At 47.9% G+C, this 17,630-nt stretch overlaps 3 protein-coding genes and 1 pseudogene across 3 annotated transcripts; 3 read left to right on the plus strand and 1 right to left on the minus strand.

Moving 5' to 3' along the window:
- The window catches only part of LOC125519030 (putative F-box/FBD/LRR-repeat protein At1g78760), a 103,822-nt pseudogene extending 101,210 nt beyond the window's left edge, over positions 1–2,612 (plus strand).
- Positions 2,613–3,738: 1,126 nt separating this feature from the next.
- On the plus strand, positions 3,739–6,771 carry LOC147960378 (uncharacterized). Its single transcript, XM_087533307.1, has 2 exons — positions 3,739–6,595; positions 6,710–6,771. The coding sequence occupies exons 1-2, from the start codon at positions 3,739–3,741 to the stop codon at positions 6,769–6,771; spliced, it is 2,919 nt and encodes a 972-aa protein (XP_087389433.1).
- Positions 6,772–10,798: 4,027 nt separating this feature from the next.
- ASHR2 (ASH1-related protein 2) lies at positions 10,799–15,286 on the plus strand. The gene is made up of 2 exons (XM_048685309.2): positions 10,799–12,138; positions 14,922–15,286. The coding sequence occupies exon 1, from the start codon at positions 10,814–10,816 to the stop codon at positions 12,110–12,112; it is 1,299 nt and encodes a 432-aa protein (XP_048541266.2). The 5' UTR covers positions 10,799–10,813; the 3' UTR covers positions 12,113–12,138; positions 14,922–15,286.
- A 345-nt stretch (positions 15,287–15,631) lies between these two features.
- On the minus strand, positions 15,632–16,453 carry LOC125520388 (uncharacterized). Its single transcript, XM_048685310.2, has 3 exons — positions 16,296–16,453; positions 16,001–16,172; positions 15,632–15,899 (listed from the first exon to the last, which is right to left on the minus strand). Exons 1-3 carry the CDS (start codon positions 16,309–16,311, stop codon positions 15,854–15,856), a joined length of 234 nt encoding a protein of 77 aa, XP_048541267.1. The 5' UTR covers positions 16,312–16,453; the 3' UTR covers positions 15,632–15,853.
- Positions 16,454–17,630: the final 1,177 nt, after the last annotated feature.

Here is a 17,630-nt window from a genome sequence, read left to right on the forward strand (position 1 = left end):
GTGTTGGAGGCGGCGTTCCCGAACTCGTCGCTCAGGCCGGCGATGAGGGTGCTGAGGAGGAGCTCGTCGGAGACCTTCTCACCAAGGTCACAGAACTCGTCAATAAGCTTCTTGAGGTGCATGCAGTAATCATCGACAGACGAGTCAAGCTGCTGGCACCCAAAAAACTCGCCGTGCAAGAAAACCTTGCATTGGAGCGTGTTGTCGGTGAAGAGGCCGTTGAGCTTGGTCCAAATGGCGTGAGCATCATCGTCGGCGGAGACCACCGTGTGGAAGAGGTCCTTCGAGACGGTGGTGTAGAACCAACGTATGAGGGTGGCGTCGATGGACATCCACTCCTCATCGTCCTCCATGAAGCGGGAATCCATGGTGCCATCGATGTGATCCCGGATGTTGTACTCCCGGAGCACAAGGAAGAAGTACGTCTTCCATGCATAGTAGGTGGAGGTGAGTTGGTCGAGGACGACGGGAACCCGAGCGAGGATGTTGAGGTCGCGGATGACGACGGGATCGGGGCCTTCGAACGGATTGGTGCGGCGGCTGCGGGTGGTGCCGGAGGAGCCAGGGGAGGCCATGGGGAGACGAGGGCGGCGGCGTCACGCGAGAAGCGGCGCGGCGGATGGGAGGCGGCACGGCCGAAGGGTGGCGCGGCGGGTTGGGGGCGGAAGCGGGGCGGCGGCGCACACGGGGCGGCGGTTGCGGCGGCGTGGGGTACGCGGCGGCGACGGCGGCGGGGGGTGTCGGCGGCCGTGGTGTTGGGCGGCGGCGGCGGCGGCACAGGGTTAGGGTTAGGATATTAGGTCTAATACCATGTTGGAAACGAGAGTTTGGCAATGCTTCACGATGTATTGATCGGTGCAAAGCGCACGTATATATGAAGTACAAGATGAGCCACAACTCAACTATACAATGACTAGGAGGTGAGCCAGGCTATACAATATACATGCACAAAACCATATATTCAACAGAAAAGACTGCACATTACCAATGCTCAACTAATCCGAGGTTTCTTTGACCACCTCCGAAAAGGCTGCCCAGCATTGGAATATCTCTTCCTATCGATCTGCGACATTAAGGACCTTGACATTTTCTCCGACACACTCAAGGTTTTGATCCTCTCTGATACTATCGTGTTCTCATTCTCATCTGAGCACGCTGCCCAAGTCTCTACTTCTGCTCCAAGCCTCATTTCTTTGTCCGTCCAAGAGTGTCCTTCCGGGGCTAGGCTACCTATACTAAAGAACGGACACAGCTTCGGTGTCTTAAAGACACCTGCCTTTGAGTTATTGACATGTGGGCCAGTCACCTGTTATAGACACAAAGGTAGGTGCCTTAAGGCACGGAAGCATCGTCCCTAGAGACTGCATCAGTATTGCTTTCAGAAGGAGATATCACAACTTGTGATGCTGATGGTATCAGGCAGTTTCTCGGGGGCCTCTCTGGTGTTAGAAGTTTGGATTTATATTGTGGGGATAGACAGGTATGCTTCTTGGTTTTTTGTAGATTACATTGATCTTGAGATATTTATCCATACCAAAATCTGCAACCTAAGCATGTTTTTTTTCTGCCTTAGCCCTTCCAAGTTATACTAGATGATTCATTACATAGCATAAGTGCAAATCAAACCTCTTGATAGGATGACCAGTGCTGTCTGGTCTCCACTCATTCCATTTCATATGCTCATTTGTTGATTCATCAAATTGTTGACCAGAGTATCTTTGTTTTCTCATCATATAAAACTAGTACAATAACTGAGTTATAATGTAGCTTCAACATATACTAATGTGAAGGGCCTCAGCAATTGCTGAAACCATTATTGCTAACTCCTACAAACAGATTGGACCAATGCAACATATTATCATGTGAAGCAACCATGTTGTTTCAATTACATGTGCTCCATGGCTCTATCGAGGAACAAAAATAAGTATATCATTGTCTAATATGGTTATTTTGTTAACATGATCTCTGTTTGTGCTGTGATTTTTTTTCTCATATCCAATTTGCTCCAGAGCTGTAGTTCTAAGATTTTCAACGGCAACCATTCAGAAATGTAATCACATTTTGTTAACTCCCTCCCTATATTTTTGGCAAGTTTGGTTGAAGCAGAAAAAAGAAATTGAAGAATATGGCATGGGTTTATGTTGTGTTTTATCATTTGAATTATTTGCAGCTGGAGGTGAAAAATAATCACGGATGGTGCCCAACATTCAACAATCTTACAAACCTGACTCTTGATAGTTGGTGCGTGCATGCGGACTTATATGCGCTGATAGTCTTCCTTCAGAACTCGCCTAATCTGAAGAAGCTAACTCTTAAACTAAACGAGGTATATAACGTCTCCTCCATTGCATTTATCCTTAAAAATGAAAGTTTGTGCATGCACAGTAAAGATAAAACTGTTCTCTTTTAAGTGCCAGCCACGATATCACAATGGGGTTGTGTCTGCAATCATCGGCGAGCTGGAGGATAGATCATTTACATGTGAACAGCTTGAGATTGTTGAAATCATATGCTCGGAGGGAAATGAGCTGCTGCTACTTGGGGTGTATCAGTTTTTGCTAGAAGAGGGTGGCATAAGGCCTGATTAGATGCGTGTCAGTCACCGGAACTAAGGCCGATGCGAGGCATCCGATTGTTTCACGTCCCACTACAGTTGAAATTACATGGAATCACTCATTGGCATGTCACATGGCAGGCAAACATTGCTTCCCCTTGGATCTATATTCGCTCGCTCTGGTTTAGTTGGAATGAACATAGCATGCGTGTTTGCTGCCCTCGTCTTTTTCACACAGTAGAATCCTATAGTGTTGGTTTTGATTTTGAACTATGTTCTGCGGACGGTGAACCAAAAGAAACACGTCGCTATCTTCCCATGCGATGCATAATTCACCTGGGAGAAGATTACACTACATTTAACATACATGCACATGGCTCAAAATCGCCATTGACACTTTTTTTTCATGGATGTGATGCTATTGATCTGAGTTGCATGGCTGATGACTACAGAAAACTTGATGCTGCCTTTTCTGCTGTTTCTGAAAGACAATGCTTCTTGTCATGTCAATCTTTGTAGTGGTACCTTGTGTGCAGCTCAACTTTATGTGATATTTTGTGTTGATCATGCACCCTTAGATTGCACTTCATTTGTAAGACACAGCATTCCCTTTGTTCGCTTACATCCGTGCACACGTATAGTAAGTCAACCTTTTTTTTATAAGAAAGAAGCAAAAACCAGCAACCGTGCAAGCCTGAAAAGATGAAGAACAAGCCTACCATGTTCAGTTCAGATTTGCTGTGTTTCAAATAAATGCAGTGCTAGTGGTGTTGCCACAAGGTAGGTTCTCTCGTTGGCCTTTGTACGTGCCACTCCACTCAAGGGTCAAGGTCTAGCATGACCAGCGGTTTAACTTTGAATAAGACGTTGGCAGTAGAGTCCCTCGTACGTTCTTCTGTACCATGGGGGGAAAATGTGTACTGTTAATGGCGACCATGTTACATATCCACGCAGCTGGAGTCGGAGTCTCGTTGAGGTTGGAGCTTATGGATGGCCATGCCCGATGCGTGACGGCCACGGTCCGGCCAACAGGGATTTATATCCACACAACTGGAGTCGGAGCCTTACCTTGCCAACACGCCGGTCCGGCCGTGCCCTCGGGAAGACGGTATACCCGAAGAGAGAGAACGTCCGGTCTACTCCATATATGAGCCATGTCAAACTGAACGAACTGTGTGCTAACAATGGCTCCCATAGCTAGCTCCAGCAAACTTCTACTGCTGCACGTCCTCCTCCTACACGCACAAGTTCTCCGCTCGCCCCTCACCTCTGCCTCACACACTCACAGCAACAGCAGCCGAACCACCGCCCCAGCCCCATGCCTCCCAAGCCAAGCCTCGGCGCTCCTCAGGTTCAGGCGGGACTTCGCATTCGACAGTAACCGCTTCACCTCGTGGCAGTCCGGCACCGACTGCTGCGCCTGGTACGGCTTCGGCTGCGATGCCGGAGACGGCCGCGTCACCTCGCTCGACCTGGCCCGCATGGACAACCTGCTCCGTCACGGCCTCGGCCGGTCGCTTTTCGAGCTCACCTCTCTGAAGTACCTCAACCTTAGCTCCAACGACTTCAACGGCACACCACTTCCGGCCACCGGGTTTGAGCGGCTCACTCAGCTCACCCATCTCAACCTCTCCGACACGGAGATCGCAGGCCAGGTTCCGGCGTCCATTGGGCGGCTCAAGAACCTGCTCTCGCTCGACTTATCAACCACTTTCAGCGTCGAAATCGTCGAGTATCACAACGATGGCTATGTGATTGGAACAGATGCCCTCGTCATGCCAGAGTTTCGGATACCAAACCTTCCGAGCTTCCTCGCAAACCTTAGCAATCTGAGGGAGCTCCGGCTTGGGTACGTCGACCTGTCCAACATGGGAACAGAGTGGTGTGATGCTCTAGTAGAGTATGCTCCTAAACTCCAGGTCCTCAGCTTACCCTTTTGCTCACTGTCGGGTTCCATTTGTGCATCACTTTCTCGAATTCCGTCTCTCTACGAGATCGACTTGCGGTACAATAACTTGAAAGGCTCGGTTCCAGACTCCCTTGCGGACCTGCCTTTCTTGAGCGTTCTCCAACTTTCCTCTAATGATTTCGAGGGATGGTTCCCCCCAAGAATCTTGCAGCACAAAAGACTAGACACTCTTGATGTCAGAAACAACACTAGGCTCTGTGGTAATTTGCCAAATATCCCAACAGATAGCAGTTTGAGGAACTTGGTTGTCAGGAAGACCAACTTCTCGGGCAACATACCAAGTTCCGTCAGCAACCTTGAATCCTTGGAGTCACTGGATCTTGCTGCAACTGGCCTTACTGGGGAGTTGCCTTCTTCGATGAGCAAACTTCAGTCTCTGAATGTACTAGCTGTTTCAGGGTTTGGCCTCCTGGGTTCTATGCCATCTTGGATTTCAAACCTCAGGTTCCTGACAGTGCTTGAGTTCTCAAACTGCGGCTTATCTGGGCCCATCCCTCCTTATCTATTATGCAGTTTCAACTACTTACAAACCTTAGTATTGAATAATTGCAACTTCTCAGGGGCCATACCGTCATGCATCGCGAACTCTTCTCAACTGGAAACCATGGTGTTTCGCTCAAACAGCTTTGCAGGCCAAGTGGAACTCAGCCCATTCTGGAATCTAACCTACCTTGAATACTTGGATCTTTCCAATAATCGGTTGGTTGTTGTTGATGGAAATGGAAATTTTTCATCTGACTCCTTACCTCAGATACGCCATTTACTGCTAGCATCATGCAAGCTTTCTGCATTTCCTAGCGCATTGAGATACCTATATGATGTTAAAGTACTGGACTTCTCTGATAACCAGATCTCAGGGGCTATACCCAAATGGGTATGGGAACCTTGGGACGACCTTCAAGTACTGAATCTTTCACGCAACCTGCTTATTCATGCAGAACTGTTTCACACCGTCCTTCCCTTCACTTGGTTATACTCTTTAGATCTCAGCTTCAACTTGTTCAAAGGGGCCATACTAGTACCTAGAAGCTATAGTCTGGTCCTTGACTACTCAAATAACAACTTCTCCTTCATCGAACCAAGTTCCGTTGACTATCTTCATCGCGCCTATGTTATCAAGGCCTCCAGAAACAACCTTTCAGGAGTGATCTTACCATCTCTATGTTGTGCAGCAAAGAGCTTGCAGATCCTTGATCTCTCGTACAATAACTTAAGTGGCTCAATACCTCTTTGCCTCATAGAAGAAGCCAATATGCTAAGGGTACTGAGCTTAAGAGCAAATATGTTTCACGGTGAGTTTCCAGTATCACACAACAATAGTAAGAGCTGCAGTCTTGAGTTTGTAGATGTAAGTAACAATAGCATCAGCGGCCAACTACCCAGATCTCTTGCTGCTTGCAAAAATTTGGAAATGCTTGATGTCGGAAACAATCACATCTTCGACTCCTTCCCCTGTTGGCTCAGCACACTTCCTAAGCTTCAGGTCCTTGTCCTCAAGTCTAACAACTTCTTTGGACATGTTGGAGGAAAAGCGAACAAGTGTGGATTCCGTGGGCTACGAATTGTTGAGCTAGCATCAAACAATTTCTCTGGTCCACTGCAAGACCAATGGTTGACGAGCTTCAAGTCTATGACCATCAAGCCTGACAGTGAAACATCAGTTATTATGGAAGATCAAAGCTTAGCATATCAATTTACAGTTACACTCACAATCAAAGGGGCCCTTGACATCACAATTACTAAGATTTCCAATGCACTTGTCATCATAGATTTTTCTGACAATGCATTGCAAGGCAGCATTCCTGAAGGAATCGGGAAGCTTGTTCTTTTGCGGGGCCTTAACATGTCCCACAACACATTTACAGGGCCCATCCCGTCTCAGTTTGGTGGTTTGGAACAACTGGAAGCATTGGACCTTTCCTGGAATGAGCTCACTGGGGGGATCCCACAAGAGCTTGCATCCATAGACTTCCTGCAAGTGCTAAATCTATCCTACAACATGTTGGTGGGAAGGATACCAGACTCACCTCACTTCTCAACATTTCCAGGCGAGTCTTTCCTTGGAAACCCAGGTCTATGTGGGTCCCAGTTGTTCATACCATGCGACAACAAAACCATTGAGGTCGGGCCATCTTCAAACAAGAGATCACACATTGATGTTATCTTGTTTCTTTTTGTGGGAGCAGGAGTTGGTCTTGGGCTAGCAATTGTAATTGTGTTGAGATGGGGATTCCACATGTGGAAATGACCCGACAAAACAACTGTAATTCTGCTAGAGTAATGGTCTGTTTCTGCTTTTCTTGATTTCTTGTAAGCAAATATGCATTGTACCCTCTCTTTTTTGCGCAAACGTTGTACCCTTTTGTCACCATAAAATTGTATATGGTTTCAGCCCACACATAGAAGTGGGATAATACAGCTATAGTGTTTTCATTCTGAATCCAAAATTATTGTGCACACTGAGAAATGGGGAAGACACTAAATTCTGGTCAGATCTCTGGCTGAATTATTCACGGCTGAATCTACATCTCCCACGTTCTGTTTGAGAGATGAATCATGATTAACATTAAGCAGTGGCGCATTGCATTGCACAGATTGGACGCCGAATTGAAGATGAATAGAGAACTTCTCCCCAACATCCAACAGCAAACAGAAACACTCTTGAATCCTGAACAGAGAGTTCTTTTTTTTAAGGAATACTGAACAGAGAGTTTTCCAGACTGCAAATCTTGCTGCCATTGACAGAATTTCTGTCACCGTAAACTTAGGTAAGCAATTGAGATCTAAGTTGAAGGGAAGGCTTGCATGTATCTGAGAAGAACGTTAAGCAAGAAAGGTGCTTCAGTTACCAGTATGGTCAAGATCGAATATCGAACGCCGTGTCGATGAGCGCGGAGAGGGGGGGGGGGACAAAAGCAATTCCTCCCTCCTTCCTCCCAGCATCCGGGCTTTGCCTCCCGCGGGTGTCCTTCTTGCCCTGGACCACGCCCTCGCCGCTCCCCTTCCGCAGGACAGCGAAGAGCGCTATCGAGTAGCAGGAGCACGGAAGCGACGACGGCGGAGACATGCTTGAGCCTGAGGGATGCCGCTAGGTTAGGCTCGCGCTCGTCGGCGAGGTCGCCGCCATGTGCTTGCGCGGGCCGCGGGCGGATAGAACGCAACAGTGACACCGCTGGTTAGTTTTTTTTCTTTATATATATATAATTAGGAAATATGCCCGTGCCTTACAACGGGAAAAAAATATCTTTGCGTCTAAAAACACAACATATAAAATAAAATAACGAAAAAACCATGTATTAATGTCTTAAAGATATTTTAAAAATTAGACTATGAAATATTTTAAAAATTAGACTATGAAAATTTAGCACAACAAAATTCAATTATCCATTTTGTTACTTGGAACAAAAGTCCATTATTTTGTCACATAACTTCGATATCCCAACACTGATTTTTATATAGTCTGAATTAACCCTATCTATCATCTAAAGCATGTTACGCATCTATGTGTGTTGCACCGGGCGAAAAAGGGACACAACCGGCTTCATGTTTTATTATGCATCATTTTATATATCTAACTTTAATAAACATCGATAATAAGGTTAAGCAGATTAGTGTTTTTTATAGCATAGTAAACATACCCGTCCGTTGCAACGGGAGTTTTAAAAAATAGCACATGGACCTAACCTTATCCAATAAGCATGGCTAAAGACACCCTCACTCCTGAAGTTCAAAATCTCAAAAAAAAAAACATCTAAATAATTGATACATCTGTATGCCCTTACATATCAATAAGAATCTAGGGAGAAGAACCCTCGACACAATAACTATTGCCAACCATTTCCTAAGCTTTAGAGTAGAATGCAAAATAAATATTTACATGAACAAAGTATATAACATTTTGAATAATGAATAAGTAAATACATCCACTCCCTAGATTAGGTAAGAAATATATCTAACGTTGCAGCGGAAGAAATTTTTTCATAATCTCTAATGACCATGACAAATTTTTTTGCATCACCGATAACATTTGAACTTTATTTTTGCACTGAGATTATAATTTACATACTTTTTACAAATAAAATAGAAAAAAACAAACTGATGTAAAATGGGTCGCAGTATCTGTAGCCCGTTTAAATTTCACATGCTTCGATGTTAAATACATATACGTTTGTTATCCATTGCGTACATGGGAACGTGAGTGATTGAGTGGGAGCTTGCTACTTACTTTTGGTTGTGGGTTCTAGACCCATGGGTTACACGTTTTGTTAATTTTCACTCTCACCTGATAGATAGGACCCATTGTTCATAGAGCTGGAAAAAAATGGTACCTCTCCCCCACCAACAGGTTTTTTTTTTGTAAAAGAAATTATATTTCAAGGGTGTTTCTGAAAAAAAACAAGCCACACACCCATTTCTTCTGGTCCAGTGGCTGATAGCGGGCCCCACACGCTTAGTCAGCGCCAGTTTCATATGCAAAATGAGATAAGCATTGTATTTGTTCGTCAAAGCCAAGTTTTTGCACCATTTTGACATATGCCACAACTTCTAGCACCAAAGTGATCATTTGCGTCAAGTTCTAGCACCATCAGTGTAATTGAGTCTATTAAAATATATAGATATAGTTCATCCACCAGTACATTTTATACATTTTTCGAGATGTAAGAAAAAGTCGCAGCACTGTTCATCGCCGGCGGTGCCTCTAGTTGCTGCCACTGCTCCTCTTCCAAGCTCCTTGTGGATGTCGTTGTTGTTGCTGCCACATCGTGTGAATGTCGTTGTTATTATCCATATCTACAAAACTTAAAGCAGCTCTCAATATAAAACCAAAAATGAAATATATACGCGCTATTCGTCACCCTGGGTGAGGCATAGTTATTCTTCACCCCCTCTATTTTACCATCAATGCAAGGTAAATTTACATTCCGTAAGTTTTATCTTATTTCCGACGCAAAAAGGGACCGTAAGAAAATATATAATCGCCGTAAAAAATATTTTATGTTATGTAAAATTACAAACATAAAAACATAGTCTAAAATACACATAAACTGCAAATTTTCTTGTCTTATGACCTATATTTTTATTTTCTTATGTCAAATTTTACGTAGTGAATCAATAGGAATGTAACTATTTGAATTCGAAATGTAATTTAATTATGAAATGATCGTAAGATTACCTCGGGTGAAGAATAACTTATTCTGCACCCTGGTTGATGAACAGTAACACTATATATATATATATATATATATATATATATATATATATAGTATGATCATGTCAAGAGCTTCAACTTAGACTCATTTGCTAAAGAAACAGTGAAAGACCAATAAATATTCTGTAATTTGCATGTTTTCTTCATATGAAACAAACCCTATCTCCTACATAGAGTTCAAAATAGAAACCTTTCATAGTAAATGTAAGTATACTTCAATGAACGGATCATACTTACTGCTACCGACGCGTATACATGAGCATCAATCAACCCCAGTGGGAAAGACACCCCCAATTACTTTGCCAAATTACAGGATTTCAGCAACACAAGCTTAGCTAGTACATGAGCATCAATCAACCACAGACGCATCTCACACTGGACCAAATCCTCTATAAGAGTAAGAAGGCCTTTTCCTATTACTTAATCAATGAAATATAAAGAAGAATGTTGTTGCCTTGGCACAATTTCAGAGAGAAACATGTTTCAGTTTGGTTACTTGCAGAGAAAACTCACAAGCTATTTCACACTTCATGAATAAAAAGATTAATTAATGTTGGAACTTGGAACGGCGCGTTCAAGTAGTAGTCCTGAAATACAAAGTGTTGTAATTGAGAAACACAATTGTGATTAAACAGCTAAGTTGTCCACGTTTGCACTGTTGCGAGAATTTGTACTGTAATCACCAAACAAAACGAAGAACAAGGTTAAGAGTGATTACTGCTACAAAGATGATGAGCTGATGATCATGACTCATGTTTAATGCTCTTCTTGTCACAAAAACATGTTGGGCGGACAGGGGCCGGACGCCTACCCTCTACCTTTGCCGGTCCTCTACCTCTGTTGTCTCAGGAAAGGGCGGACAGGGGGCGGACGCCTACCCTTCTGGCGACCCAAGCAGACAAAATCCGTGTCCGTTTGGTCGGCACGTTAGAGTTGCCCTAACATCGGCTCCAGTGTGACTATGAGCATCTTTTTTCTTCCTTTTTAGGGGATTAGCGTCTTTTTCTTAGACGAGGAAGGAATTCCAGGAACGAAAAAAAAAACACAGGAGGCACAGGAGCAGAAACCCTAATGCCGCGAAATGGACTGCGAAATACTCCGGCCCACGGAGCAGCCCAAAAAGGGCACCGCTCTCTCCCAGAGTGCCATTCTTCTGTCAGAGGTTTCCTGCTCTTCCTCTCCCTCCGCCGCCGCCGGAATGGCACCGCCAAACATGGCCGGCGACACGCTCAGGGTAGCCGACCTCCCGGGCCGCGGCCGCGCGCTCCTCGCCGCCCGCGACATCCTCGAGGGCGAGGTGCTCCTGTCGGAGTCGCCCATCCTCCTCTACCCGTCCTCGCTCGCCTCCCTCTCCTCCTACTGCTCCGCCTGCTTCCGCTCGCTCCCGCCGCCGCCCCGCGCCCCCTGCCCTTCCTGCCGCGCCGCCGCCTTCTGCTCCCCTGCCTGCGCCGCCGCCTCCCACCCGCGCCTCCTCTGCGCCGCGCTCTCCGGCGGCCTCGCCGCCGCCCCCGAGGCGCACCAGGAGCCCCTCCTCTTCCTCCTCTCGGCCTACTCGCTCCAGGAGCCCTCCCTCGGCGCCCTCCTCTCTCTCTCCTCGGCTCCGCAGGGCCCCTCCCCGAGCCAGCAGCAGGACGCCGCGGGCCTCCACGCCGCGGTGGCGTCGGTGGCGCCGCCGCACATGCTGCCCGCGGGCTTCTCTCCGGACCTCACGGCGGCCCTCCTCTCCAAGGACAGGACCAACAGCTTCTCCATCCTGGAGCCGTACCGCCCCGACGTGCCGCTGGAGCTCCGCAAGGCGCGGTGCTGCGCGGTGTACCCTCGGGCGTCACTGCTGAACCACGACTGCCTGCCCAACGCTTGCCACTTCGATTATGCCGACAGGCCGGGGCCGGGGAACACGGACATCGTCGTGCGCGCTCTCCATGGCATAACAGAGGGGAAGGAGGTTTGCATCAGCTATTTCGCGGCCAATTGGAGGTATGCTGACAGGCAACGCAGGCTGCTGGAGGATTATGGGTTCCGGTGTGAGTGTGATCGGTGTCAGATTGAGAGCAAGTGGAAGTTTGATGATGATAATGATGGCGGTGATGGGGATGATACCATGGAAGAGGGGCATGGCAAGGAGGTTGCTGAAGATGGTGGTGATGAGGGGATGGAGCAGGAGGAAGGGAGTGATGACGATGAAGACGATTTCCCGCATGCCTTCTTCTTTGTGAGGTATCTGTGTGATCGTGAGGACTGCTATGGCATGCTTGCACCGCTGCCGCCCTTGCCGAGCGGTGAGCTGTCCCACATATTTGAGTGCAATGCCTGTGGGCAACTGAAGAAGGAAGAAGATGAGGATGAGCCTGATGCTGGTGAATGCAGCATGGACCAGTAGGATGTTTGCTGCTGTTTGTTTTTTGGGTAAGTATTTACCACTTACATTTCTATCTGCTGCATTGGTGATACTGCTTCCTGGACGTTCCGAATTCATATCCGTAGTAGTATCTTAGTTCAAGATAAAACATTTGGGTGAATTGTAGAGCAGGAAATGAATGATTTGATTAGGACAGTGTAGTACGCAAGTGACGGCAACATTAATCGGTGTTAATTTCCATTTGTTTGTTTGTTTCATAGTTTGATGTGAGAAATTTTTATTATGGTTTCTCTGAATTCTATGGTTAAAGCTAAAAGAACAGGTGAAATGTCAAGTCACGCGTTACTTGACTAGCAAAGCTTGCCATTTGGAAGTATTACTATGTGAGGGAAACACTGAAAGCTTACTGAATTTTATTAGGTTCGACTTTGTTAGAGTATGTAATGGGCCTAATGGCCTGGGCTGGCGGTATAGCCCGTTAGTCTTAGGGTTAATTAGAGATAAGGGTCGCTTGCTTAGGGGTCAAGTAAGCCTTGCTTGGGAGTCAAGTAAACCTCTCTATATAAAGAGAGGAGATGTATCAATCTAATCAAGTAAGAATTAAGAAGGAAATCTCTTCCATCTTGCCCGACCGTTGGCAAAAGGCCCCCGGCCGGCCCTCTCGCGCCCTCCTTCTAGCAGCGCCATAACAATTTGGTATCAGCTAGCTTCGGTTCGATCATGTCTTCACCGCCGCCCAACCCGTCTCTTCCGCTGCCGGTCACCTCGTCGCCTCCGGCGACCACCACGACCGTCGCCCTGCTCCTGCCCGCGCTGGGATTCTCCGTCGCACCCTCCCCCGTCGTCCTCACCCCGGAGGAGGTGTCCGGGGCACTGCAGGACCTAACACAGGCGGTCCAGGAGATCCGCCTGTTCTTGGCCGGGTCCTACGGGCCGCACCCGGCTGCGCCGCCCATCACCGCCACCGCGCCGATGTGGCTGCCGTGGCAGCCGCCGCACCAGGCGCCCCCCGCCGCGCTCGCCGGGCTGCTGCAGCTGCCATCCACCGCCCCGGCCTGGCTGCCATGGCAGCCGCCGCACTAGGCGGCCTCCGCCGTGCTCGCCGGGCTGCTACAGCAGCCACTGCAGCTGCCATCCACCGCCACCACCGCCCTGTCCTGGCTGCCGTGGCAGCCGCCGCACCAGGTGGCCTCCGCCGCGCTCACCGGGCCGCTGCACCAGCTGCCATCCACCGCCACCACCGCCCCGCCCTGGCTGCAGTGGCAGCCACCGCTCCTGGCAACCTCCGCCGCGCCCGGCGCTCCGCCGCAGCAGCCGCTGCAACTACAACAGCCATCGCCGGTCAGCTCCGGCCCCGCATCGACCGCGCCGACGGGAGTCCCGATCCACCAGATCAAGTTCCCGCCGTCGCCATCACCGCTTCCCCAGGGCGTCCCCATCCAGCAGATCAAGTTCCCGCCGTCGCCGTCACCGCTTCCAGCTTGGATCACTACCCGCCACGTGTCGGCGGCGGTGAGGCTGCAGGCTGCTGCACGCGGCCTCCTAGCGCGTCGGCGTGTGCGGGAGTTGCGTGGTCTACAGCTGCCGCTCCTCCTAGTTGCACTTCGCTGCGCAAAGGACCTCGATCTCGTCCGCTGCGTCGGGGATCTTGGGCATGCTGTTTTTCCCACGGACAACGCCCTCAAAGTCTGCGACATCGGCGGTTGGGGAGGCGGCACCCTCCTCGCCATTCTCCATCGACAGCCCTCCACTCTTCTATGTGCGGTGCTGACCAACAGTCGTCCGGCAGGGAGAAGGCATGGTGTCACCGACAGGAGCGCACCGCCTAGCACCACTGCATTCCGCTGCCGGCCGCCGCGAGGGCGCCTCTGCTGGTCGCTCTTGTGACCACTTCCAAGTGGCCATACATATGCACTCCTTTTGTCCAGATGGTGTCCATGGGATCCAGGTGGCTGTACACGTGCACGTCCGACGTGCGGATGGTATCCACTTTTTGTTAAGAGGTCCAAAATAAATCATCCCAATCCATTTCAGGTTCAGAGTAATAAAACAAGCCGAGATGTAAAAGGCTTCTTTTTAAGTGTTAGGTCTGTGTTGCGTCGAGTCATGGTTATAAGTTAGCTTGAGGACAAGCTGCATGTCCAGGTGGGGTGTAGTGTTAGAGTACGTAATGGGCCTAATGGCCTGGGCTGGCGGTATGGCCCGTTAGTCTTAGGGTTAATTAGAGATAAGGGTCGCTTGCTTAGGGGTCAAGTAAGCCTTGCTTGGGAGTCAAGTAAACCTCTCTATATAAAGAGAGGAGATGTATCAATCTAATCAATTAAGAATTAAGAAGGAAATCCCTTCCATCTTGCCCGGCCGTGGGCAAAAGGCCCCCGGCCGGCCCTCTCGCGCCCTCCTTCTAGCAGCGCCATAACAGACTTGACTTCTTGACTGAAGAGAAACACAGAAAGCCAACCCAGTCAAAATGGTGCTTTGTTATATATTACTCCATACTATAGAAGTCTGCAATGAGCACAAGCATCAAATTTGAAAAACATGTAGGCAATGAGGAGAGATTATATGTGGGTTTTTTCTTGGTTTCTATACTTTCAAAACATACACATAAATATTTTAGTGATTAAATTAGCAGAAATTCACATGGGAACATATGTGCGGGCCTTCTAAGGATTCCTATTGCAGTTATATTGTTTCTTTTTCCGAAACTATTGCACTTATACTGTGATAACTGTAGTGGGCACTACATTGGTTGCAGATAGTTTGGGAGCTATTCGCGGGTATTGTGTTCATTTGTCTTTGATGATCTAACACGCGAATTGTTATATCGCAGAGCACTTGGTGCATGGTGATGAAATGGATGCACTGGTCGGCGTTCTCCGTACTTTGGGGGTTGTTTGTCTTGAAGGATTGGTCTAATGCGCGTGAAGTCAGGAAGATGTATGCTGTACTACTTGACTTCGTTCACTGAACACTGAATGTGATTTGTAGGCAGTCTTGCTTGGACCTGTACAATTTTCAGTATGCATGTATCTTTCTTGGCGACGTGAACCTGCTGCGGTGTTAGAAACTGATGGTGCAAGTCTACTAGTCGGAGTGTGAATTATGCCCCCTTTGTTCATCTTGCCGTTTGACCTGCATCATTGGATAGCTGTTCGTTTTAGTTATGAAAATCATCTTTGGGATTGTTCTGTTTTACTCCATTTGGTTATATGACGGAGATCAAACTTCCGAGCATGGTGCATTTTTTGTGAGCAAATGAATGCATATCCAGGAAAGTAGATATGGCGGCCGGTGTGCTGGAGAAGATCGGTTTGCTCTTACGAAACAACCAATGCTGTCTGGCTGATTGAAACCACAGCTCATGCTTGCACTGACAGTGCCGGGCGCTCGTTTTCTGAGATTTGTGAAATTATTGTACGATTCAAATGGATCAACAACATTACAACATCAGGTTAACTGCACCAAGTTTGCAACAATTATTGTGAAGTTATTCACTGTAAGACCCGCGAATGATTCGATCATCGCTACCAACAAGGTAAATAACACCAAGAGAAATATGCATTTTATTCAATAAGGCCACTAGATGAATCTCACACGTCCCTCTCTATCTGAATCGTACGAATGGAGCAACGCACACCATCACACGCAAGAAATCGTGTTCTGGGACTAGTATTCAACACGGCAACCTAAAAAAAATATACTACAGTATACTCTATATGCCGCGCCTGATCGTGACGGTCGAACAAGATGGGTCAAGCTCGATCAGAAGCAGGCGTCGAGGAGGCAGCAGCAGCACAGCGCGGCGCAGCTGCAACAACACAAGAAGCAGACGATCAATATCAGTTTGTTACAACTTACAACTGAGGCTACGGAGACGAGTGAGAATTCGGAACAAGGGAGGAAAATTACCATCCTTTCAAGAAGCCATCGCCGCCGTGGCCGTGCCCGCCGCGGCTCGTGGTGTCGGCGCCGGCGGGAGGGTACTGCTGGTCCTGCGGGTAGGTGGACGGCGGCGGCGCGACGTAGGCCTGCTGCTGGCCCGGCGGAGGGTACGCTGCTGCGGTGCCTGGCGGCGGGTAGCCTGCGGAACCGGAAGAAACAGAAGGATTAACTCAGAATTCAAGAAGCAAACATGCTCGGCGGTGATTTCCACGAACCGTAGCAGAAGATATGAGACCCCAAAGAAAATGGAACTGGTACGTACCCTGCTGGTAGCTCATGATCGATCTGCAGTTGGAGGATGAGCTAGCAAAAATTCTGCGGAGCAATGCTCTGTTCGGCTGAGTTCTCAACAGGAGAGGAGGTGGAGGACTGACAGAACGGGATGGAGTGGAAACTGTGTCATCGAGCGTATACTTATAGGGAGATGCACGCCGCACGCGCGTATGCGGTGTCCGGTCGGTTTGCTTAGGCGCGTCGATCGCCGCCGTCTTGAGACGGAGACTGGCTGACGGTTTCCGTAAGACCAAAGGAAGAAATCCACGCGGCAATGGCGCGACGTCGCTCTCGTCGCCTCCTCGGTGGGTGGCTGCACTTCTTATCTGCGGCGAACTTTCGTCGTCGACTAGCTAGGGCCGGCGTGCTGGGTTGGCATTGGTCGGATCGCGAATTCGTAGGTTGGTCAACAGCATCAAAGTGCTACTAGAGGAAATGCCACGCGGAGACGAAACATCGGTGCATGCCAGGACGACAAGTCTCTCCTACACGTCACTGGAGTATAGTGCGATACCTAACATATGAAAACATATTATGAAATGCTGTTTCAGTTCACGGTTATTTAAAACAGAATTGACTGTAAGGTGACATTGCAGCGTTTCAACTTAATGGACCCAGTTTTTTTAGCACCGGCGTTCTCTATTCTTAAATAGTTGCAACCCACTGCCTATTTTTCCTACTATGCCACGTCATCAAGTCATGCGTGTGGTTATAAGTTACAATTTATGCATTAATCTATTTATGCAACCATGTCATCTCAACAGTTGTGCATGGATTTGTTTCACTATTTTTTGTGTGCGGCATAGACTATCATGTTACACATTTTTGTTGCATAACCTACATATATCTGTACGTTAGATGCTTGGAGCAAATATATGTAAATCATGTTACACATTTTTGTTAATATGGCACCCCATTTAACTTCAACAACAACAACAACAACAACAACAACAAAGCCTTTAGTCTCAAACAAGTCGGCGTAGGCTAGAGGTGAAACCCATAAAATCTCGCGACCAACTAATGGCTCTGGCACATGGATAGCAAGCTTCCACGCACCCCTGTCCATAACTAGTTCTTTGGTGATACTCCAATCCTCCAGGTCTCTCTTAACGGACTCCTCCCATGTCAAATTCGGTCTACCCCGACCTCTCTTGACATTCTCCACACGCTTTAACCATCCGCTATGCACTGAAGCTTCTGGAGGCCTGCGCTGAATATGCCCAAACCATCTCAGACGATGTTGGACAAGCTTCTTTTCAATTGGTGCTACCCCAACTCTATCTCGTATATCATCATTCCGGACTTTATCCTTCCTCGTGTGGCA

The sequence above is a fragment of the Triticum urartu genome, chromosome 7A (assembly GCF_056163025.1).
Source record: "Triticum urartu cultivar PI428250 chromosome 7A, HENAU_Tu73, whole genome shotgun sequence".
Classification (NCBI taxonomy): domain Eukaryota; kingdom Viridiplantae; phylum Streptophyta; class Magnoliopsida; order Poales; family Poaceae; genus Triticum; species Triticum urartu.